Source organism: Lathamus discolor, unplaced genomic scaffold (assembly GCF_037157495.1).
Source record: "Lathamus discolor isolate bLatDis1 unplaced genomic scaffold, bLatDis1.hap1 Scaffold_56, whole genome shotgun sequence".
Taxonomy (NCBI): domain Eukaryota; kingdom Metazoa; phylum Chordata; class Aves; order Psittaciformes; family Psittacidae; genus Lathamus; species Lathamus discolor.
Window position 1 is genome coordinate 50,046 of NW_027069378.1, and position 22,491 is coordinate 72,536.

Genomic DNA, 22,491 nt, shown 5'->3' on the forward strand with positions numbered 1-22,491 from the left:
GGGTGGGGGTGTTCCTTCCTGATGTGTGTCTTGGATGGGGGATGAGGACCATTGCTGGTGCCTGCTCCCAGGAATGCCCATCTTGGAATTAAGGCTTGGACCTTGTGTATGTGGGGGTCCCCCCCCCCAACACTCACCCATCACATCCAGAACGTTGGGGTCCTCCTTTTAATTGCTCCTCCTGAGCCAGGGGGGGCTGCTTTGGGGGGGGGGGGGGTCCCCCAAGTCCTTGGGGCTTTGAGTCTTTAGGAGAAGCACAGAAAGGACCCCAAGAGCCTGATCCCCCCCCCCGCCAGGGTATGAGCATCATTGGGCAGCATCTTCCTCTATGAGCTGCATCATCTCCGTATCCTCAGGGCCGCCTGCTGCGCTGGGCACGTAAATGGCCCCCATGGGTTGGAAGGAGGTGGATGGAGCATCCTGGTCCCTAAGGCGCTGGTGGGCTGTGGGGTGGAGAGGATGTGGGGCTCATCCCCATCTCCATGGGTGAAGCTTGTGGGGTGTGTGGGGGGGGAAGAGTAGGGATAAGGGGGGTTCACCTCCAGTTTGGGCTGCTGCAATGCATCTTCTCTTGAGGACGAGCCAGAGCAGGCCCCCGCTGAGCAGCATCACCAGCACCAGCAGCGCGATCAGCGCCGAGCAGGATGAGAGAGCGCCTGCCATGGGGGAAGGATGGGTTTGGGATCCCATCTCCAAGCATGGAGACCCATTGCCAACCACAGCCTGACCCCCCCCCCCCGACTTTGGACCCAATAGGATGGGATGGAGCTTCAAGCCCATCCAGATCCAAGCCCCATCCCAACCTTGCCCCATTCAACCCATTCCAATGGCCCACCATGCTCCTAGGGAAGAGCTCATCCCAATCCCCCCCTTTTCTGGCAGCTTCAAGCCATTCCCATTCTCCTATCCCTCCATCCCTGCTCCAAAGCCTCTCTCCGGGTGTCCTGGAGCCCCTTTAGGCTCTAAGCTCTCCCAGGCTGACCAAGAAGGGATGGATGAGCGTGGTTGGGATGCGGGACCCCATTCCCAACGCTCCCAATGGGGACGGCAAAGGCGACGCATCCCATTGGGATGCCCAAGAGCCGCTTGTCCCCATTACCACCTTTTACCACCACAAAGGGGCCCGATGCTCACCTTTGGGCTCGGTGCACACCACGGTGGCCACTGAGCCTTGTGGGCACGGGCCCGGCCCCATGTGGCTCTGTTGGCACTCGAGGAGCAGCGACTCGGTGCCGCTGCAGCTCAGCCCCTCCAGCAGGACCCGGTTGGGCTCATGGTCCAGAGGGGCACCCATGGGTGCTGCCTGCGCCTGCCCGCAACCCAGCTGCCTGCAGACCACGGCGGCCTCCAGCAGGCTCCAGCCGGTGCCGCACACCCCGAGCCAGGTCGCGTTGTAGAGCACCTCCAGCCGCCCCGCGCAGGGCCCGGGGCCGTCCTGCACCCGCAGCTGCAAGGGGTTGGGGCCTGCAAGAGGAGCACAGGGGGGAGATGGGGCCTCTGTGAGAGATCCTGAGCTGTTATGGACCCAATGGGATGGGGTGGGTTGGAAGGGGCCTTCAAGATCATAGACGCGTGGGTTGGGTTGGGTTGGAAAGGATGGGTTGGGTTGGAAGGGGCCTTCAAGGTCTTAGGCTCATGGGGTGGGTTGGGTTGGAAGGGATGGGGTGGGTTGGAAAGAGTGGGTTGGGTTGGAAGGGGCCTTCACGGTCATAGACTCATGGGATGGGTTGGGTTGGAAGGGATGGGTTGGGTTGGAAGAGACCTTCAAGCTCATAGACTCATGGAATGGGTTGGGTTGGAAGGCATAGGTTGGGTTCAAAAGGACATTCAAGCTCACAGATTCATGCAGTGGGTTGGGTTGGGTTTGAAGGAATGGGCCGGGTTGGAAGAGGCCTTCAAGATCACAGACGCATGGGATGGGTTGGGTTGGAAAGGATGGGTTGGGTTGGAAGGGAAGGGTTGGGTTCAAAAGGACCTTCACGATCATAGACTCATGGGATGGGTTGGGTTGGAAGGGATGGGTTGGGTTGGAAAGGGTGGGTTGGATTGTAAGGGGCCTTCAAGGTCTTAGACTCATGGGATGGGTTGGGTTGGAAGGGATGGGTTGGGTTGGAAGGGAAGGGTTGGGTTGTAAGGGGCCTTCAAGATCATAGACCCATGGAATGGGTTGGGTTGGAAGGGATGGGTTGGGTTCAAAAGGACCTTCAAGCTCATAGATTCATGAAATCGGTTGGGTTGGAAGAGTTGGTTTGGGTTGGAAGGGTTGGGTTGGGTTGGAAGGGCCCTTCAAGCTCATAGACCCATGGGATGGGTTGGGTTCAAAAGGGCCTTCATGATCATAGACTCATGGAATGGATTGGATAGGAAGGGGCCTTCAAGCTCATAGACCCATGGGATGCATTGGGTTGGAAGGGATGGGTTGGGTTGGAAGGGATGGGTTGGGTTGGAAGGGGCCTTCAAGATCACACTCATGGAATAGGTTGGGTTGGAAGGGAAGGGTTGGGTTGGAAGGGGTCTTCAAGATCATAGACCCATGGAATGGGTTGGGTTGGAAAGGACTTTCACGATCATAGACCCATGGAATGGGTTGGGTTGGAAAGGACCTTCACGATCATAGACCCATGGAATGGGTTGGGTTGGAAGGGACCTTCACGATCATAGACCCATGGAATGGGCTGGGTTGGAAAGGACCTTCACGATCATAGACCCATGGAATGGGTTGGGTTGGAAAGGACCTTCACGATCACAGACCCATGGAATGGGTTGGGTTGGAAAGGACCTTCACGATCACAGACCCATGGAATGGGTTGGGTTGGAAGCCCCAGCTCCTCTGGGCACCCCGTTCCTTCGCTCCACACCCCTCCCATTGAGAACAACGGGAAGACATTCCCATTAATCCCATCATGGCCATTCCCATCACTGCCATCCCCTCCCCAACCCCCCCGAAGCCCCATCCCGACCCCCCTTTTGGCAACACCCATTGAGAGCACCTGAGCACACGACTCCGGCGTCCTCATTGTGGTTGCAGTCATGGAGCCCCCAGCTCTCATGGCTGCATTGGCTGAAGGCGCCCTCGATGCCGGCGCATTCCACGTCATCCAACCAGATGGGATCCCCCCCTGCGCCGAAGCGAGCGTGTCCCGGTGCCGCCACGGCCGTGCCGCAGCCCAGCTGCCTGCAGATCACTTTGGCATCTCTCAGGTCCCACCTATCGTCGCAGATCGTGCCCCATTGATGCTCGTGTTCCACCTCCACCCGCCCGGCGCAGCGGTTGGGGCCGTCGACCAAGCGGATCGGCACCGTGACCGTGGTGTTGGCCTCTGCCAAGAGAATTCCGGTTGGGAAAAGGGCAGCCGGGTGCCCGTTGCTGTGCTAAAGGAGCCTCAGAGCGGTTTACGGTCGTTATGGATGCACCCCCATCCGGTAGAGCATAGCCATAGGGATGGAGTTAGGTGCAACTTCATGGCCTACGATGGTGGTGTCTCCTTCTTGCGCATGGGTGTGCAATGGAGACCAGGCTGGGGGTTTAGGGTCGGGGTTTGGTCCATTTGGTGCCATAGGGAGGAGGATGGGAAGGTTTCAACCATGGGGTTTAGGGTTGGTCCATTTGGTGCCATAGGGAGGAGGATGGGAAGGTTTCAACCATGGGGTTTAGGGTTGGTCCATTTGGTGCCATGGGGAGGAGGATGGGAAGGTTTCAACCATGGGGTTTAGGGTTGGTCCATTTGGTGCCATAGGGGTAAGATGGGAAGGTTTCAACCATGGGGTTAGGGTTGGTCCATTTGGTGCCATAGGGAGGAGGATGGGAAGGTTTCAACCATGGGGTTTAGGGTTGGTCCATTTGGTGCCATAGGGGTAAGATGGGAAGGTTTCAACCATGGGGTTTAGGGTTGGTCCATTTGGTGCCATAGGGGTAAAATGGGAAGGTTTCAACCATGGGGTTAGGGTTGGTCCATTTGGTGCCATAGGGGTAAGATGGGAAGGTTTCAACCATGGGGTTTAGGGTTGGTCCATTTGGTGCCATAGGGGTAAAATGGGAAGGTTTCAACCATGGGGTTTAGGGTTGGTCCATTTGGTGCCATAGGGAGGAGGATGGGAAGGTTTCAACCATGGGGTTAGGGTTGGTCCATTTGGTGCCATAGGGGTAAAATGGTAAGGTTTCAACCATGGGGTTTAGGGTTGGTCCATTTGGTGCCATAGGGAGGAGGATGGGAAGGTTTCAACCATGGGGTTAGGGTTGGTCCATTTGGTGCCATGGGGAGGAGGATGGGAAGGTTTTCACCATGGAATGGTTTGGGTTGGAAGGGACATTCGGTGCTCACCCAGTTCCAACCCCTGTGCAATGAGCAGGGACACCCCAATGAGATCAGGTTGGCCAAGACCACATCTCTGGGCTGGGATGTCACCAAACCCCATCCATTTCCAGGAATTGCATCAAGATCCAAGACAGAATCATGGAATGGTTTGGGTTGGGAAGGACCTTAAGAGCATCCGGTTCCTCTTCATCAGGGATTGAAGGGACAGGACAAGAGGTGATGGGTTTAAGCTTAAAGAGGGGAAGTTCAGGTTGGATCTAAGGAAGTTCTTCCCTATGAGGGTGCTGAGCACTGCAATGGGAGTCATGAAATGCTCCATCCCTGCTGGTGTTCAGTGGACAGAGCCTTGGGTGACATGGAGTGAGGTATCCCTACCCATGGCAAGGGATTGGAACCGGATCACCTTCAGGCCCTTCCCAACCCATCCCATGGGCACACGGAGGGGTTGTCAATGCCCTCAAAATGGGCTGGTCCATACCTGAGCACACGACGCCAGCATCCTCGCCATGGTGGCAGTTACTGTGGCCCCAGGGTTGGCTTTGGCACTGGGCGAGCGTCTCCTCGTTGCCGGTGCAGCCGACGTTGTCCAACCAGATGCGCCCGGTGCCTTGGCCGAAGTAAGCGCGGCCGGGGGCTTCCCGGGCGCTTCCGCATCCCAGCTGCCGGCAAACGACGTCGGCATCGCTCAGGTCCCAGCCGTCGTCGCACACCGTCCCCCATTGACCTGCATGGAGCACCTCGACCCGCCCGGTGCAGCGGTGGGAGCCGTCCATGAGCCGAACAGAGGAGGTGTTGGGGGAGCCGGAGCCTGGAAGGAGCATGGGGTGGGTTGGGGGCATCACGTACACACGGTGGGGGTGGTAGGGGTTGGGGTTGGGGTGGAAGGGAGGCTTCAGGAAGAGTTTGGGCATCCCAGGTGTGGAGTCATGGAACTGCGGAGGCAGGGAGTCATAGAATGGAAAGAGCTTGAAGATGGAGTCCAATTGGGTTGGGAAAGAGCTTGAAGATGGAGTCCAATTGGGTTGGGAAAGAGCTTGGGGATTGAGTCCAGTTGGGTTGGGAAAGAGCTTGAAGATGGAGTCCAATTGAGATGGGAAAGAGCTTGAAGATGGAGTCAAGTTGGGTTGGGAAAGAGCTTGGGGATTGAGTCCAATTGGGTTGGGAAAGAGCTTGAAGATGGAGTCCAACTCAGTTGGGAAAGAGCTTTAAGATTGACTCCAGTTGAGTTGGGAAAGAGCTTGAAGATGGAGTCCAATTGAGTTGGAAAGAGCTTGAAGATGGAGTCCAACTGAGATGGGAAAGAGCTTGAAGATGGAGTCCAATTGAGTTGGAAAGAACTTGGAGTCCAATTGAGTGGGAAAGAGCTTGAAGATGGAGTCCAATTGAGATGGGAAAGAGCTTGAAGATTGAGTCCAGTTGAGTTGGGAAAGAGCTTGAAGATGGAGTCAAGTTGGGTTGGGAAAGAGCTTGAAGATGAAGACCAATTGAGATAGGAAAGAGCTTGAAGATGGAGTCCAATTGAGTTGGAAAGAGCTTGAAGATGGAGTCCAATTGAGTTGGAAAGAGCTTGAAGATGGAGTCCAACTCAGTTGGGAAAGAGCTTTAAGATTGAGTCCAGTTGAGTTGGGAAAGAGCTTGAAGATGGAGTCCAATTGAGTTGGAAAGAGCTTGAAGATGGAGTCCAATTGAGTTGGGAAAGAGCTTGAAGATGGAGTCCAATTGAGATGGGAAAGAGCTTGAAGATGGAGTCCAATTGAGATGGGAAAGAGCTTGAAGATGGAGTCAAGTTGGGTTGGGAAAGAGCTTGAAGATGAAGACCAATTGAGATAGGAAAGAGCTTGAAGATGGAGTCCAATTGAGTTGGAAAGAGCTTGAAGATGGAGTCCAATTGAGTTGGAAAGAGCTTGAAGATGGAGTCCAACTGAGATGGGAAAGAGCTTGAGGACTGAGCCTTCTCTTCTCCAGGTTAAACCCCCATAACCATCCCACCCCATCCTCCAGCATCAGGCCATACCTGAACACACCACCCCAGCATCCTCCCCATGGTTGCAGTTGTTCTGCCCCCAGGGCCTGGCGTGGCACTGGGCGAGCGCCTCCTCGCTGCCGGTGCAGGCCACGTCATCCAACCAGATGCGCCCGGTGCCTTGCTTGAAGTGCGCCTGGAGCGGGGCCGCTTCGGCACCGCCGCAACCGAGCTGGTGGCAAACGACCACCGCGTCCGTCAGGTCCCAGCCGTCGTCGCACACGGTCCCCCATTGGCCTTCGTGGAGCACCTCGACCCTCCCGGCGCAGCGGTGGGGCCCGTCCATCAGGCGCAGCGCGGCGGAGCTGGAGTTCCCTGCTTGGGATCGAGCGCACGTCGACCCGCGGGGGTACCAAGAGCATCGCGGCGTCAACCGCGGTGGGAGAGGGCTTTAGGAGCATCTGGTCCGACCACGGCCACCACTAACCCATGGCAATGATGGGGGGTGAATGCTTGCAGGGGGTGGGGGGATTCCAACACTGTTCCCTTTGGGGTTCCTCATCTCCATCTGAACCTCCCCCAGTGCAGCTTGAGGCCGTTTCCTCCTGTGGCATCCATTGGGAGCAGAGCCCATTCCCCTTCCTGGCTCCATCCTCCTTCTAGGGAGTTATAGGTCCCCCCCCAGCCTTCTCTTCTCCATCTAGACCCCCCCAGGTCCCTCAGGTGTTTCCTATCACATGTGTGCTCATCTGCATCCTCCCAAGGGCCACCCATCACTGGGTACCACATAAAGATGCTCCGTTACCCCCCATCCCCATCTCTCACCTGCATCCTCCAAGGATTGGGTACCATGTAAACATAAAGATGCTTCTTTACATCCCCCAAACCATCCCCATCTCTCACCTGCATCCTCCCAAGGGCCACCCATCACTGGGTACCACGTAAAGATAAAGATGCTCCTTTACCTCCCCATCCCCATCTCTCACCTGCATCCTCCCAACGGCTGCCCATCGCTGGGTACCACTTAAAGATGCTCCTTTCCCCCCCCATCCCCATCTCTCACCTGCATCCTCCAAGGACTGGGTGCCACGTAAAGATGCTTCTTTACATCCCTCAAACCATCCCCATCTCTCACCCGCATCCTCCCAAGGGCCACCCATCACTGGGTACCACATAAAGGTGCTCCTTTACCCCCCATCCCCATCTCTCACCTGCATCCTCCAAGGATTGGGTACCATGTAAAGATAAAGATGCTCCTTTACATCCCCCTCACCATCCCCTGCATCCTCCCCAGGGCTGCCCATCACTGGGTACCACCTAAAGATGCTCCTTTACATCCCCCAAACCATCCCCTGCATCCTCCCCAGGTCTGCCCATCACTGGGTACCACTTAAAGATGCTCCTTTACATCCCCCAAACCATCCCCTGCATCCTCCCCAGGGCTGCCCATCACTGGGTACCACTTAAAGATGCTCCTTTACATCCCCCAAACCATCCCCTGCATCCTCCCCAGGGCTGCCCATCACTGGGTACCACTTAAAGATGCTCCTTTACATCCCCCAAACCATCCCCTGCATCCTCCCCAGGGCTGCCCATCACTGGGTACCACTTAAAGATGCTCCTTTACATCCCCCTCACCATCCCCTGCATCCTCCCCAGGGCTGCCCATCACTGGGTACCACTTAAAGATGCTCCTTTACATCCCCCAAACCATCCCCTGCATCCTCCCCAGGGCTGCCCATCACTGGGTACCACTTAAAGATGCTCCTTTACATCCCCCAAACCATCCCCTGCATCCTCCCCAGGGCTGCCCATCACTGGGTACCACTTAAAGATGCTCCTTTACATCCCCCAAACCATCCCCTGCATCCTCCCCAGGGCTGCCCATCACTGGGTACCACTTAAAGATGCTCCTTTACATCCCCCTCACCATCCCCTGCATCCTCCCCAGGGCTGCCCATCACTGGGTACCACTTAAAGATGCTCCTTTACATCCCCCTCACCATCCCCTGCATCCTCCCCAGGGCTGCCCATCACTGGGTACCACTTAAAGATGCTCCTTTACATCCCCCAAACCATCCCCTGCATCCTCCCCAGGGCTGCCCATCACTGGGTACCACTTAAAGATGCTCCTTTACATCCCCCTCACCATCCCCTGCATCCTCCCCAGGGCTGCCCATCACTGGGTACCACTTAAAGATGCTCCTTTACATCCCCCAAACCATCCCCTGCATCTTCCCCAGGGCTGCCCATCACTGGGTACCACATCCTTTCCCCCCCATCCCCACCTCTCACCTCCGCACACCACACCAGCATCCTCCCCATGGTGGCAGTTGTGGATGCCCCACATCTTGGCCGGGCACTGGAAGAAGTCGGTCTCCTGCCCGGTGCAGCTCACGTTATCCAACCAGATGGGGCCGGTTCCCCATCCGAAGCGAGCGGAGCCGGGGGCCAGCGTCGCAGCGCCGCAGCCCAGCACCCTGCAGACGACGGCCGCATCCTGCAGGTCCCAGTTGTCATCGCAGATCGTGCCCCATTTGTTGGCGTAAAACACCTCGACCCGGCCGGAGCATTCACTCAAACCTCCCACCAGGCGGAGCTGGGGGCTGCTGGCGATGCCGGCGCCTGGGAAGCAACAGGGAATGGGCGCTGTTAGGGATGTGCCTACGGAATCAACTCGGGTGGAAAAGAGGTTTAAGAGCAGCCGGTCCAACCATTGCACTGCCAAGGCCGCCATGGCACTGGGTGGGGGGTGAAGGCTTGCAGGGTGGGGATTCCAACACTGCTCCCTTTGGGATTCCTCATCTCCATCCAAACCTCCCCTGGTGCAGCTTGAGGCCGTCTCCCTCTTGTCCCATCCCTTGGGAGCAGAGCCCATTCCCTGCCTGGCTCCATCCTCCCTTTAGCTGTAGGGATGAGCCTTCTCCAGCCTAAGCATCCATACGAGATGCTTCAGATCCTGACCATCCTGGTGGCCCCCACTGGACCCCCTCCTTGTTCTGAGGACCCACTGGGGTTGAATAGAGGGGGCTGAATCGCATCCGTCCACTCGCTGCATCCCAGGATGCTCTTGGCATAGAGGGGGATGAATCCCATCCCTCCACTCGCTGCATCCCAGGATGCTCTTGGTATAGAGGGGGATGAATCCCATCCCTCCGCTTGCTGATGCATCCCAGGATGCTCTTGGCATAGAGGAGGATGAATCCCATCCCTCCGCTTGCTGATGCATCCCAGGATGCTCTTGGCATAGAGGAGGATGAATCCCATCCCTCCGCTTGCTGCATCCCAGGATGCTCTTGGTATAGAGAGGGATGAATCCCATCCCTCCACTTGCTGCATCCCAGGATGCTCTTGGCATAGAGAGGGATGAATCCCATCCCTCCACTTGCTGCATCCCAGGATGCTCTTGGCATAGAGAGGGATGAATCCCATCCCTCCACTCGCTGCATCCCAGGATGCTCTTGGCATAGAGAGGGATGAATCCCATCCCTCCACTCGCTGCATCCCAGGATGCTCTTGGCATAGAGAGGGATGAATCCCATCCCTCCACTCACTGCATCCCAGGATGCTCTTGGTATAGAGAGGGATGAATCCCATCCCTCCACTCGCTGCATCCCAGGATGCTCTTGGCATCCCAAGCACAAAGCCCACGCTGAGCATCACCTGCACACACGACGCTGGCATCTTCCACGTGGTTACACGTGTGTTGTCCCCATGGCTTGCCCGGGCATTCAGCGATGGTGCCTTCGGTCCCAAGGCAGCTCACTCCATCCAACCAAATGGGGCCGGATCCTTGCCCGAAGCCGGAGAGCCCCGGGGCCGACAGGGCTGCCCCACAGCCCAGCTGCCTGCACACCACGGCCGCATCCAGCAGGTCCCATCCGTCGTCGCAGACGGTGCCCCATTGCTGGTTATGGAACACTTCCACCCTCCCGGCACAGCGGTGGGGACCGTTCACCAAGCGCACGGCTTCCGAGCTCCTTGGGTCGATGTCTATGAGCAGAAGGACAATGTTGGCCATGGAATTGGGACATCCCATGTGGGTGTTCCCATTGGGATCAAGCCTCTGAGGACCATACCCAATAGATGGTGGGATCATGGGATCTGGGACCTGCCCATCCATGGACCCACTTCATCTCATCCCCATCCATGGATACACTTCATCTCATCCCCATCCATGGACACACTTCATCTCATCCCCATCCATGGAGATGCCCATCCATGGACCCACTTCATCTCATCCCCATCCATGGATACACTTCATCTCATCCCCATCCATGAACCCACTTCATCTCATCCCCATTCACAGGCATGCTTCATCTCATCCCCATTCATGGACCCACTTCATCTCATCCCCATCCATGGACACACTTCCTCTCATGCCTATCCATGGACACACTTCATCCCATCCCCATCCATGGATACGCTTCCTCTCATCCCCATCCATGGACCAACTTCATCTCATCCCCATCCATGGAGATGCCCATCCATGGACCCACTTCATCTTATCCCCATCCATGGACCCGCTTCATCTCATCCCCATCCATGGACCCGCTTCATCTCATCCCCATCCATGGATACACTTCCTCTCATGCCAATCCATGGACCCACTTCATCCCATCCCCATCCATGGAGATAAGACGTCTTGCAAAGTCTCCACCAGCACCCTGTGGGTGTTCCCATTGGGATCAAGCCTCTGAGGACCATACCCAAAGATGGTGGGACCATGGAACCCCAGGTTGGAAGGGACCTCAAGGATCAGTTGGTCCAACCTTTCCAGGCAAAGCATGACCTAGACTGGATGTCCCAGCACCCTGTCCAGCCAAATCCAGGGCTGGGGAGTGACCACATCCCTTGGGATATCATTCCAAAGGCTGGATGTTCTCATGGAGAAACATCACTCATGGGGGCAAGGAGGCACCATTATGGTGAAGAGAAGGGATACCCCAAGGACTAGATGCATAAAGAACCCCAACAGCACAGCAGAATGGAACATCCCCATTCCATAGGCTTCGGATTCCTGGTAATTGTGAGGGTTTTCCAAGCGCTTTCCCTGGGGATGGGAGCCACCTCATTGCTCCCTAATGGAGCTGGGTGCTGGCACTGACCTATGGATGCGGAGCAGACGACGGCAGCGTGGGCCTTGGACCTGCAGCTCTCCTCACCCCACAGCTTCAAGCGGCATTCCAAGAGGGCTCCCTCCATCCCGGAGCATTCCACAGCATCCACCCAGAGGAAGCCGTCTCCTAGCCCGAATCCGGGCGATCCCGGTACCGCGTGCGCCGTCCCGCAGCCGAGCTGCCCGCACACAACGTGGGCTTCGGCCAGGTCCCAGCCATCGGAGCAGATCCCACCCCAGCGCTCCTCATGGAATACTTCCACCCTTCCGGAGCAGGGATCGGAGCTGTTCACCAAGCGGAGGCTTCCGAGGTCCGAGATTCCCGATCCTAAAGCATCCCGAAGGAAAGAGGGGTGAAGGAGATGCCTTCCGCCCCATGGAACCCGCAGCAGTGATTGGAGCAGATCAAGGATGCTCTTGTGGGTCAGGGATGCTCTTCTTTTGAGCTGGCCCAAGTGGTACCCAAGTCTTGGTTGGCCATGGGCATAGAACCATAGATTGGGACCCTTCCTGAAGCAGACACCATGGGCAGTATCCAGTCACCAAGATGAGGACATCCTTGTGCCATTTGGGACTCCTGGGATACCTCATCCCGAAGGGAAAGGGCTCCTCTGTAGGATCTCTTAGCCCAGTTCCAACCAGGATGAGGTTCTAGCAGCCCATGATGGGGCAACTGAACTGAACACTGGCTGTGGCAGGGACACCCGGTTAGTAAGGGAAGTCCATCCTGGTCTTAAGGAAACTGGGATGGGAGATGGAATCTCAGGGGTTCCTGTATCCCTGAGCAGGGGATAAGGGATGGGAGATGGAATCTCAGGGGTTCCTGTATCCCTGAGCAGGGGATAAGGGATGGGAGATGGAATCTCAGGGGTTCCTGTATCCCTGAGCAGGAGATAAGGGATGGGAGATGGAATCTCAGGGGTTCCTGTATCCCTGAGCAGGAGATAAGGGATGGGAGATGGAATCTCAGGGGTTCCTGTGTCCCTGAGCAGGAGATAAGGGATGGGAGATGGAATCTCAGGGGTTCCTGTATCCCTGAGCAGGGGATAAGGGATGGGAGATGGAATCTCAGGGGTTCCTGTATCCCTGAGCAGGGGATAAGGGATGGGAGATGGAATCTCAGGGGTTCCTGTATCCCTGAGCAGGGGATAAGGGATGGGAGATGGAATCTCAGGGGTTCCTGTATCCCTGAGCAGGAGATAAGGGATGGGAGATGGAATCTCAGGGGTTCCTGTATCCCTGAGCAGGAGATAAGGGATGGGAGATGGAATCTCAGGGGTTCCTGTATCCCTGAGCAGGGGATAAGGGATGGGAGATGGAATCTCAGGGGTTCCTGTATCCCTGAGCAGGGGATAAGGGATGGGAGATGGAATCTCAGGGGTTCCTGTATCCCTGAGCAGGAGATAAGGGATGGGAGATGGAATCTCAGGGGTTCCTGTATCCCTGAGCAGGAGATAAGGGATGGGAGATGGAATCTCAGGGGTTCCTGTATCCCTGAGCAGGAGATAAGGGATGGGAGATGGAATCTCAGGGGTTCCTGCAGCCCTGAGCAGGGGATAAGGGATGGGAGATGGAATCTCAGGGGTTCCTGTATCCCTGAGCAGGAGATAAGGGATGGGAGATGGAATCTCAGGGGTTCCAGCAGCCCTGAGCAGGGGATAAGGGATGGGAGATGGAATCTCAGGGGTTCCTGTATCCCTGAGCAGGGGATAAGGGATGGGAGATGGAATCTCAGGGGTTCCTGTATCCCTGAGCAGGAGATAAGGGATGGGAGATGGAATCTCAGGGGTTCCATTCAGAGCCCTCCCTGACCCGTTCCATCGGGTACCCCTTTTAGGGGTCCTTACCCGAGCAGATGACGCCGGCGTCCTCCCCATGCTCGCACCCATGGGTGCCCCATGCCTTGGACCTACACTCGGAGAGGGCCGCCTCGGTGCCGGCGCAGCGCACGGCGTCCAACCAGATGGGGCCCTGGCCCTGGCCGTAGTGAGCGCGGTGCGGGGCCAGCACCGCGGTGCCGCAGCCCAGCTGCCGGCACAGGACCTTGGCGTCCAGGAGGTCCCAGCCGTCGTCGCACACCGTCCCCCATTGGCCAGCGTGGAGCACCTCGACCCTGCCGGAGCAGCGGCCGGAGCCGTTCACCACGCGGACCGGAGCGAAGCTGGATACGATGGAGCCTATGGGAAGGGATGGATGTGGTCAGAGCAGCAAGGGGGGAACAAGAGGGAGGTGTGGAAGAAGCCATGGGCACAGGATGAGGAGCTTGGGGCATGGAGGGTGCGGAGTGGTGGGGTTGGTGCTGGACACACGGAGTCTCAGCCCCATCCATGGAGACGTCCGTTCATGGAGATGCTTCATCTCATCCCCATCCATGGATATAATTCCTCTCATGCCTATCCATGGATACACTTCACCTCATGCCTATCCATGGATACACTTCATCTCATCCCCATCCATGGAGATGCCCATCCATGGAGATGCTTCGTCTCATCCCCATCCGTGGACTCACTTCATCTCATTCCCATCCACGGACTCCATCTCATCCCCATCCATGGACCCACTTCATCTCATCCACATCCATGGAGATGCCCATCCATGGAGATGCTTCATCTCATCCCCATCCATGGACCCACTTCATCTCATGCCCATGGACTCACTTCATCTCATCCACATCCATGAAGATGCCCATCCATGGAGATGCTTCACCTCATCCCCATCCATGGACTCACTTCATCTCATCCACATCCATGGAGATGCCCATCCATGGAGATGCTTCATCTCATCCCCATCCATGGACCCACTTCATCTCATGCCCATGGACTCACTTCATCTCATCCACATCCATGAAGATGCCCATCCATGGAGATGCTTCACCTCATCCCCATCCATGGACTCACTTCATCTCATCCACATCCATGGAGATGCCCATCCATGGAGATGCTTCATCTCATCCCCATCCATGGACCCACTTCATCTCATGCCCATCCATGAACACGCTTCATCTCATCCCTATCCATAGATACACTTCATCTCATTCTCATCCATGGACCCACTCCATCTCTTCCCCACCCATAGACCCCCTTCATCTCATCCCCATCCATGGATACACTTCCTCTCATGCTCATCCACGGATACACTTCCTCTCTTCCCCATCCATGGAGATGCCCACCCATGCACCCCCTTCATCCCATCCCCATTCACAGACCCACTTCCTCTCATCCCCATCCATGCCAACACATCTCAATGTGTTTCAAGCTCCCTTTCCCAAAGTCCCCTTGATCCCAAATGGGAACGGGGCCACCCCCGGTACCCCGCCATGGCCGATGCTGGGATGCCACCCACCGGAGCACACCACGCCGGCGCGCTTCGCGTGCTCGCAGCTCCCTCGTCCCGCTGGGCATTCCCTGAGGCTCCGCTCCGTGCCCTGGCACCTCACGTTCTCCAGGCTCACCGGCAAGGCCCCGGTGCCGAAATCCGCTCCTTCCGACGCCGGCAGCGCCGTCCCGCATCCCAGCTCCCGGCACGCGACTTCGGCGTCCCGTTGATCCCAGCCCTGCTTGCAGACGGCTTCCCAGTGTTCCCCATGGAGCACCTCGACTCTGCCGGCGCAGCGGTGCGAGGTGTTAGCCAGGCGGATGGGAGCCGGCTCCGGGATCAGGGAATCTGCGGACACCCAAGGGAATCAATCAGGAAGGCTTCCGGTTGTGCTGATCCCGTTGGAATTCTGCTCCCAGCTCCCACTGCCAAACGCCTCAGGGGATGGGAGAAGAGAAGGGGGGAGCACCCTGCACCAGAGGGTCCGCGTTGGTCCTGCATCCTCTTGGAAGCCATTCCCTGAAGGAAGTGCTCTCCGGGCACATTGCTTTGGAAGAGCAAATTCCCTGCGGGAATGCCTCCCATGGTCTTAAATCATAGAGGGATAGGATCAACAAGGTTGGAAAAGACCTTTACGATCATTGAGCCCAACCATTGCGTTGACCCGTGTTGTATGAGGTTGTCCAAGCGCAGGACCCGGTACATTGCCTTCTTCAACCTCATCCCATGGATCCAGCAACATTCCCACCCAACCTGGTGTCATCTCCCTCAATGCCCTCATCCGGATCATTGGCAAAGAGATGCAACACAACTGGCCCCGGGCATGGCTACCCCTGGTGCTGGGTCACCAATGAGATGGAACACCATTCACCCCAACCCTTTGTGCTCTCTTCCTTATCCAGTGAGGAATCCAGGGATGAGAAGAACCTTATGGATCTATCCAGACCATCAGGAGCCGGTTTCTCCTTATGGATGGGACCATTGAGGATGGGAGCATTGAGGATGCTCAAGAACCCCACTGGGTGCAAACTTGCCATCAACCCCCCCGCTTCCATCCCTCCACCATACACGGAGCAATGCCAATGGTGAAAGCCTCACCGGAGCAAACCACACCAGCATCTTCGCCATGGTAGCAGTTACCGGTACCCCAGGGCCGGGCCGGGCAGGAGGACAACGCGCTCTCGGTGCCGGTGCAATTGGTCTCATCCATCCAGATGATGCCGTCCCCGCGGCCAAATTGGCCTCTACCAGGAGCTGAGAGCGCTCGGCCGCAGTCCAGCTGCCGGCACACGACGTCGGCGTCTACCAGGTCCCAGTTGTCGTCGCACACGGTGCCCCATTGCTGGTTGTGGTAGATCTCAACCCTGCCGGCGCAGCGGCTGCCGTAGTTCACCAAGCGGACCTGGTCGCCCTCCGAGTTGCCTGGAGGAAGAGGTGGGATCATGGAATGGGTTGGGTTGAGAGGGGGGATCATGGAATGGGTTGGGTCAAGATATGGAATGGGTTGGGTTGAGATATGGAATGGGTTGGGTTGAGATATGGAATGGGTTGGGTTGAAAGATGGAATCATGGAATGGGTTGGGTTGAGATCTGGAATGGGTTGGGTTGAGATATGGGATCATAGAATGGGTTGGGTTGAGAGATGGAATGGGTTGGGTTGAGATATGGGTCATGGAATGGGCTAGGTTGAGAGATGGGATCATGGAATGGGCTGGTTTGAGATATGGAATGGGTTGAGTTGAGATATGGAATGGGTAGGGTTGAGATACGGGATCATGGAATGGGTTGGGTAGAGATATGTCCCAGGTGGATATTCCCCATCCCACCCTCTGGCATCAGGACCAAGCCCTCCAGGCGGATGCCCCCAACCCCTCAGCACCCAGGCACCCTCTAATGGCACCCCCATGGCTCGTGGAGGCAGGACACCAAGGGGATGGCCACCCCTTCACGCTGGACCACCCCTGAGGGGGTTACCTGAGCACACCACAAGAGCTTCTCGGCCATGGGGACAAGAGCCATTGCCCCGGGCCTGCACCTTGCACATGGAGAGGCTGCTCTCGGTGCCCACGCAGCTCACGCGGTTGGGCCACGTTGGGCCAGCTCCATAACCGGAACGGGACCTGGCGGGGGCCACCAGCGCCGTGCCGCAGCCCAGCTGCCTGCACAGCACCCGTGCTTCAGCCAGACCCCAGTCTTGGTCACATAGGGACGCCCAGGAGCCGTGCTGGGGCACCTCCACTCTGCCGTCACACCGCGTCGAGCCGTTGGCCAAGCGCGGTGCCGTGGCCGCCGCCAGCGCCGAACCTGCCAGGGAACATAAAGGAGGGCCTCAGTTCCAGCCTGGGCATCAGGGGAGAGCACAGGATGGGGACCGAGAGCCCGCAGTGCTCAGGGTCCTCTTGAAGGTGGGGTTTGAGGGGTGGCTTTGTAAAGGAGCTTTATTGCCATAGACAAGGCATGGCAAAGACAAGTTACAGAACCACAGAATGGCTTGAGTTGGGTTGGGTTGAGTTGGGTTGGGTTGAGTTGGAAGGGGCCTTTGGAGGTCATCGATAGAACCATAGAATGGGTTGGGTTGGGTTGCATAGGGTTGGGTTGAGTTGGAAGGGGCCTTTGGAGGTCATCGATAGAACCATAGAATGGGTTGGGTTGGAAGAGACCTTTGGAGGTCATCGATAGAACCATGGAATGGGTTGGGATGGATTGAATTGGAAGGGGCCTTTGGAGGTCATCCATAGAACCACAGAATGGGTTGGGATGGGTTGCATAGGGTTGGGTTCGGTTGGGTTGCGTTGAGTTGGAAGGGGCTTTTGGAGGTCATCTATAGAGCCATAGAATGGGTTGGGATGGAAGGGGCCTTTGGAGGTCATCTATAGAACCATAGAATGGGTTGAGATGGGTTGCATCGGGTTGGGTTGGGTTGAGTTGGAAGGGGCCTTTGGAGGTCATCGATAGAACCACAGAATGGGTTGGGTTGGAAGGACCTTGAACACTGCCAGGGATGGGGCAGCCCCATCTTCTCTGAGCACCCTGTGCCAGGGCCTCAGCACCCTCACAGAGAAGAGCTTCCTTCTATCTAGAGTGAATCCATGCTTTTCCAACCCATCCCATTCCATGATTCCCTGAGTGCAAAGCACCAGACAGCTGTCAATGCCCCCCCCCTTGCACCTCGAGGAGCAGTACCTGAACACACCACCCCGGCATCCTCCCCATGGAAGCAGTTGTTTTTGCCCCACGCGCTGGCCCGGCAGTCAACGAGCGCGGCCTCGGTGCCGGTGCAGTTGACCTCATCCAACCAGATGGGATCGTGGCCCCTTCCAAAGTGAGCCCCATGGGTGGCCGCCAGCGCCGTGCCGCAGCCCAGCTGCCGGCACACCACGGCCGCATCCAGCAGATCCCATCCGTCGTCGCACACCGTGCCCCACATGTGTTCGTGCAGCACCTCCACCCTCCCGGCGCAGTGGTCGAGGCCGTTGACCAACTGGAGGGTGCCCAAGGTGGCCACGATGGAATCTGGTTTGGGGGGGGGGGGAGAAGGTTAGGGAAGGGATGCACATCCTATGGGATGGATGCAGGGATGCAGATGGGTACCTGAGCACTCAACGCTGGCGTCCTCAATGTGGTTGCAGTTGTGTTCCCCCCACGGCTTGGCTCGGCATTCCCACAGCGCCTTCTCCTCCCCGGTGCAGTTGACTTCATCCAACCAGATCGGCCCCATCCCTTCTCCGTAGCGAGATCCCGGTGCCACCGACAGCACCGTCCCGCAGCCCAGCTCCCGGCACACGACCTGGCCCTCGCGGAAGCTCCATCCATCGTCGCACACCGTGCCCCAGGTGCCGTTGTGCAGCACCTCCACGCGCCCGGCGCAGCGGCTGGGGCCTCCTTCCAAGCGAAGGGACCCCGCCGGGCTCTCACTGGACGCGCCTGGAGAGGAGGGATGGGGAGGAAGCAGGAGGTGACAGCCAGGGGGTGGAGGGGGGTGCTTTGGGATGGCTCCTGCCACTTGAAAGGGATGTGAGAGGTGGTGTTGGCCCGCCCGGCCCTGCCCTGGGCATCTCAGATGTCAACTGAAGTCAATTGAAGTCAATTGAAGCCAATTGAAGTCAATTGAAGTCAACTGAAGTCAACTCAGAAGCCAACTGAAGTCAATTGAAGCCAATTGAAGTCAACTGAAGTCAACTCAGAAGCCAACTGAAGTCAACTGAAGTCAATTGAAGCCAATTGAAGTCAACTGAAGTCAACTCAGGAGTCAACTGAAGTCAATTGAAGCCAATTGAAGTCAACTGAAGTCAACTCAGAAGCCAACTGAAGTCAACTGAAGTCAACTGAAGTCAATTGAAGCCAATTGAAGTCAATTGAAGTCAACTCAGGAGTCAACTGAAGTCAATTGAAGCCAATTGAAGTCAACTGAAGTCAACTGAAGTCAATTGAAGCCAATTGAAGCCAATTGAAGTCAACTGAAGTCAACTCAGAAGCCAACTGAAGTCAACTGAAGTCAATTGAAGCCAATTGAAGTCAACTGAAGTCAACTCAGAAGCCAACTGAAGTCAACTGAAGTCAATTGAAGCCAATTGAAGCCAATTGAAGCTAATTGAAGTCAACTGAAGTCAACTCAGCAGTCAACTGAAGTCAACTCAGGAGTCAACTGAAGTCAACTGAAGTCAATTGAAGCCAATTGAAGTCAACTGAAGTCAACTCAGAAGCCAACTGAAGTCAACTGAAGTCAACTGAAGTCAATTGAAGTCAATTGATGTCAACTGAAGTCAACTCAGAAGTCAATTGAAGCCAACTGAAGCCACTTGAAGTCAAGTGAAGCCAATTGAAGTCAACTGAAGTCAACTCAGAAGTCAACTGAAGTCAACTGAAGCCCATCTCTGCATCTAAACCCCAGGAGCACAAAAGGTCACAGACCCATGGAATGGTGTGGGTGGGAAGGGACCTTCAAGCCCATCCAGTTCCAACCCCCTTCCATGGGGATCCCTTCCACTAGAGCAGCTTCCTCCAAGCCCCATCCAACCTGGCCTTGGACACTGCCAGGGATGGGACAGCCCCAGCTTCTCCCTTCAACCCCTTCCGATGCCCCAGCACCCTCACAGGGAAGAGCTCCTGCCTCAGAGCTCATCTCAATCTCCCCTCTTCCAGTTGGAAGCTGTTTCTCCTCATCCCATCCCGAAATCCCTTCTCCAAAGCCCCCTCTCCAGGTTTCCTGGACCCCTTTTAGGCACCGGAGCTCTGCCCTTAAGGAGCCTTCTCTTCTCCAGGCTGCCCCAGCCCTGCTCTCAGAGCATCTCCATCACCCCAATGCCTGGATCCTCCTGCCCAGCCCTCAGCACCCCTGCTCGGACAAGGATGTGTGCCGAAGGGCTCAGTCAGAGCAATGGGCTCTGGGATCATCACTTGGATTCCAAGAACCCTGTGAGTTTTGGGAAGAGGCCGCAAAGGGAACTGAGCTTCCTGGGTGGACCAGGAAGGAGAAGAGAGAAAAGCCAACGCTGCAATAGCGGCATCGCCATGGGGATGCTGCCCTCGTCAGCAGTCCCAAGGCAAGCAGGGCTCGGCATGGGATGGCCGAAGGCAGAACCCTTCATTCTGAGGCATTCATCCCAAAATCAGGGTGCTCCCACAGCCCAAAGGGACCCCAGGTCATGGGGCAGGGACTTGGGTGCCCACTGGCTCCAAGGTCTCCCCTTAAGGAGCCTTCTTCTGTGCCTCCTTGAGCTTCTCCATGCGCTGGTGCATGCATCCAGCAGCAAAGACAGAGCTTTATAGCACAGTCCATTGCCCCCATGTCCCCATTGAGCCCATCTCCCTAAGGGCTTCTCATGTCCCACTGGGTGCCATTGCCCCCATGTCCCATTGGGTCCCTATTGACCCCATTGTCCCCATGTCCCTCTTGTCCCCAAGGTATTCTCCATATCCCATTGGGTCCCATTGACCCCATTGTCCCCATTGAGCCCATCTCCCCAAGGGCTTCTCCATGTCCCATTGGGTGCCATTGCCCCCATGTCCCATTGGGTCCCTATTGACCCCGTTGTCCCCATCTCCCTCTTGTCCCCAAGGTATTCTCCATATCCCACTGGGTCCCATTGACCCCATTGTCCCCGTTGACCTCATGTCCCCAAGGTGTTCTCCATATCCCATTGGGTTCCATTGCCCTCATGTCCCATTGGGTCCCTATTGACCCCGTTGTCCCCATGTCCCTGTTGTCCCCAAGGTATTCTCCATATCCCACTGGGTCCCATTGACCCCACTGTCCCCGTTGACCCCATGTCCCCAAGGTGTTCTCCATATCCCATTGGGTCCCATTGACCCCATGTCCCCATGGTCTTCTCCGTGTCCCATTGGGTGCCATTGACTCCATATCCCATTGGGTCCCTATTGACCCCATTGTCCCCATTAACCCCATCTCCCTAAGGTCTTCTCCATGGAGAAGGGCTTCGGAAGAGCTCAGAAGTGTCCTTGCAAGGCCCCCACAAGCAGGACCCCAACCCTGCGGTGACTTCAGAGCTGAGGGACTCCATGGCATGTATCTGGCAAGCATTGCCCCATCATTGGTGAATGAGACCCAACTTAGATGCTCTCCATCCCATTCTGCTCCCTCTGAACCCCATCCAAAGGGGACTGCTCCTCCTTCTCCCTTTGGGAATGAGAACCAGCCCCGAGAAGGTTGTCCCAAATCCAGCATCGGAGCCCACCCTTCACCCCTTCCAAAGGGATGGCGTTGATGGAGCATCCACACGATGGATCCCCATCCTTCAGCAAAGCATGGCTGTGGGGAAGGGACCTGGCTCTTTGGGAGCACGAGGATCATGGAAGCATAGAACCATGGATTGGTTTGGATTGAGGAGGTCCAGGAGGCCTCAGATTTGCTTCCCTCCCCTCCTGCAGTGCTCACAAGCCTTTGCTTATGGGGCATAAGCCTTTGCTTATGGGGCACAAGCCTTTGGTTATGGGCCGTAAGCCTTTGGCTATGGGGTAAAGCGCAAGCTCCTGCCCTCACCTAAACCCCTTGGGAGCCACCTCCAAAGCCACCCCTCCTGTCCCAGCCCCACAGGCCCCTCTGCTGCGCCCCATAGATCACAACTGCCCCATAGAGCACAACGGGAGCTCAGAAACAAAGGGGAACAGCACTCACCCCATAGCCACGCCAGCAGTAGCAGAGTCCCGATGCTCTTGGCCCCACTACGACCGCGTCGGGTCCCTCTCCGGGATGAGGGATGGATCCGTGCCGGCGTGGCCATGGCCGCAGGCTGGAGGTCGGCAGTGGGTTGGCCCCTGGGATGGATGCCAATGGGAGGGTAAAGCGGGATCCCTCCCGTTCCTCTGCCTTGTTCCCAGTTGGGAGTTTCACTTCCTGTGGAGCTGTGCCAGGGGGTTGACCTGATGCCCCATCGGGCCCTGCCTTGCGCAATGGGGAGAGCTGTTCCAGGAAAACACGGAGCAAACAAAGCCTTCCGGACACGTGGATTCATGTCAGCCCCTAAGACTTTGGACCCCCTTTAGACCGGGAGCTCATAGGCTCGTGGAATGGGTTGCGTTGGAAGGGGCCTTCAAGCTCATCCGGTTCCATCCCTTTGCCATGGGGATGCCTTCCGCTGGGAACACGTTGCTCCGAGCCTTTGGGATGGGGGTATCCAAACCTTCTCCGTTCAAGCCATGCCGATGTCCCACCGCGCTCATCCTACCATCGCACCTAAATCGCCCTTGTTTGAGCTTGAAACCATCACCCCCGGTCCTGGGGAAGGCCATCGGCTCCATCTGGTGGGGGTTTGGAGGGT

General features: G+C 56.9%; 1 protein-coding gene across 3 annotated transcripts; it reads right to left on the reverse strand.

Annotated features, from left to right (window-relative positions):
* Positions 1-154: 154 nt before the first annotated feature.
* LOC136006687 (deleted in malignant brain tumors 1 protein-like) lies at positions 155-22,468 on the reverse strand. 3 transcript variants are annotated; one of them, XM_065664740.1, is made up of 16 exons: positions 21,849-22,468; positions 18,305-18,637; positions 17,897-18,226; positions 16,688-17,017; positions 15,812-16,135; positions 14,741-15,061; positions 13,246-13,575; positions 11,388-11,726; positions 9,943-10,272; positions 8,575-8,904; positions 6,331-6,654; positions 4,795-5,124; positions 2,991-3,320; positions 1,135-1,464; positions 540-656; positions 155-443 (listed from the first exon to the last, which is right to left on the reverse strand). In XM_065664740.1, the coding sequence occupies exons 1-16, from the start codon at positions 22,183-22,185 to the stop codon at positions 307-309; spliced, it is 4,872 nt and encodes a 1,623-aa protein (XP_065520812.1). In that variant the 5' UTR covers positions 22,186-22,468; the 3' UTR covers positions 155-306. The 3 variants fall into 3 exon arrangements, with proteins under 3 accessions (XP_065520812.1, XP_065520811.1, XP_065520813.1); XM_065664739.1 differs by having other exon boundaries at positions 6,331-6,657; XM_065664741.1 differs by lacking the exons at positions 155-443; positions 540-656; positions 1,135-1,464; positions 2,991-3,320 and adding an exon at positions 3,363-4,394 and having other exon boundaries at positions 6,331-6,657.
* Positions 22,469-22,491: the final 23 nt, after the last annotated feature.

Coding starts and splice junctions, on each gene's coding strand:
- LOC136006687 (XM_065664739.1), bottom strand. CDS start 22,185: ATGAATCCACGTGTCCGGAAGGCTTTGTTTGCTCCGTGTTTTCCTGGA. Junction 10,273..11,387: donor CGTCTGCTCCGCATCCATAG/GTCAGTGCCAGC, acceptor TTCTGCTCATAG/ACATCGACCCAAGGAGCTCG. Junction 444..539: donor TGCAGCAGCCCAAACTGGAG/GTGAACCCCCCT, acceptor TCCACCCCACAG/CCCACCAGCGCCTTAGGGAC.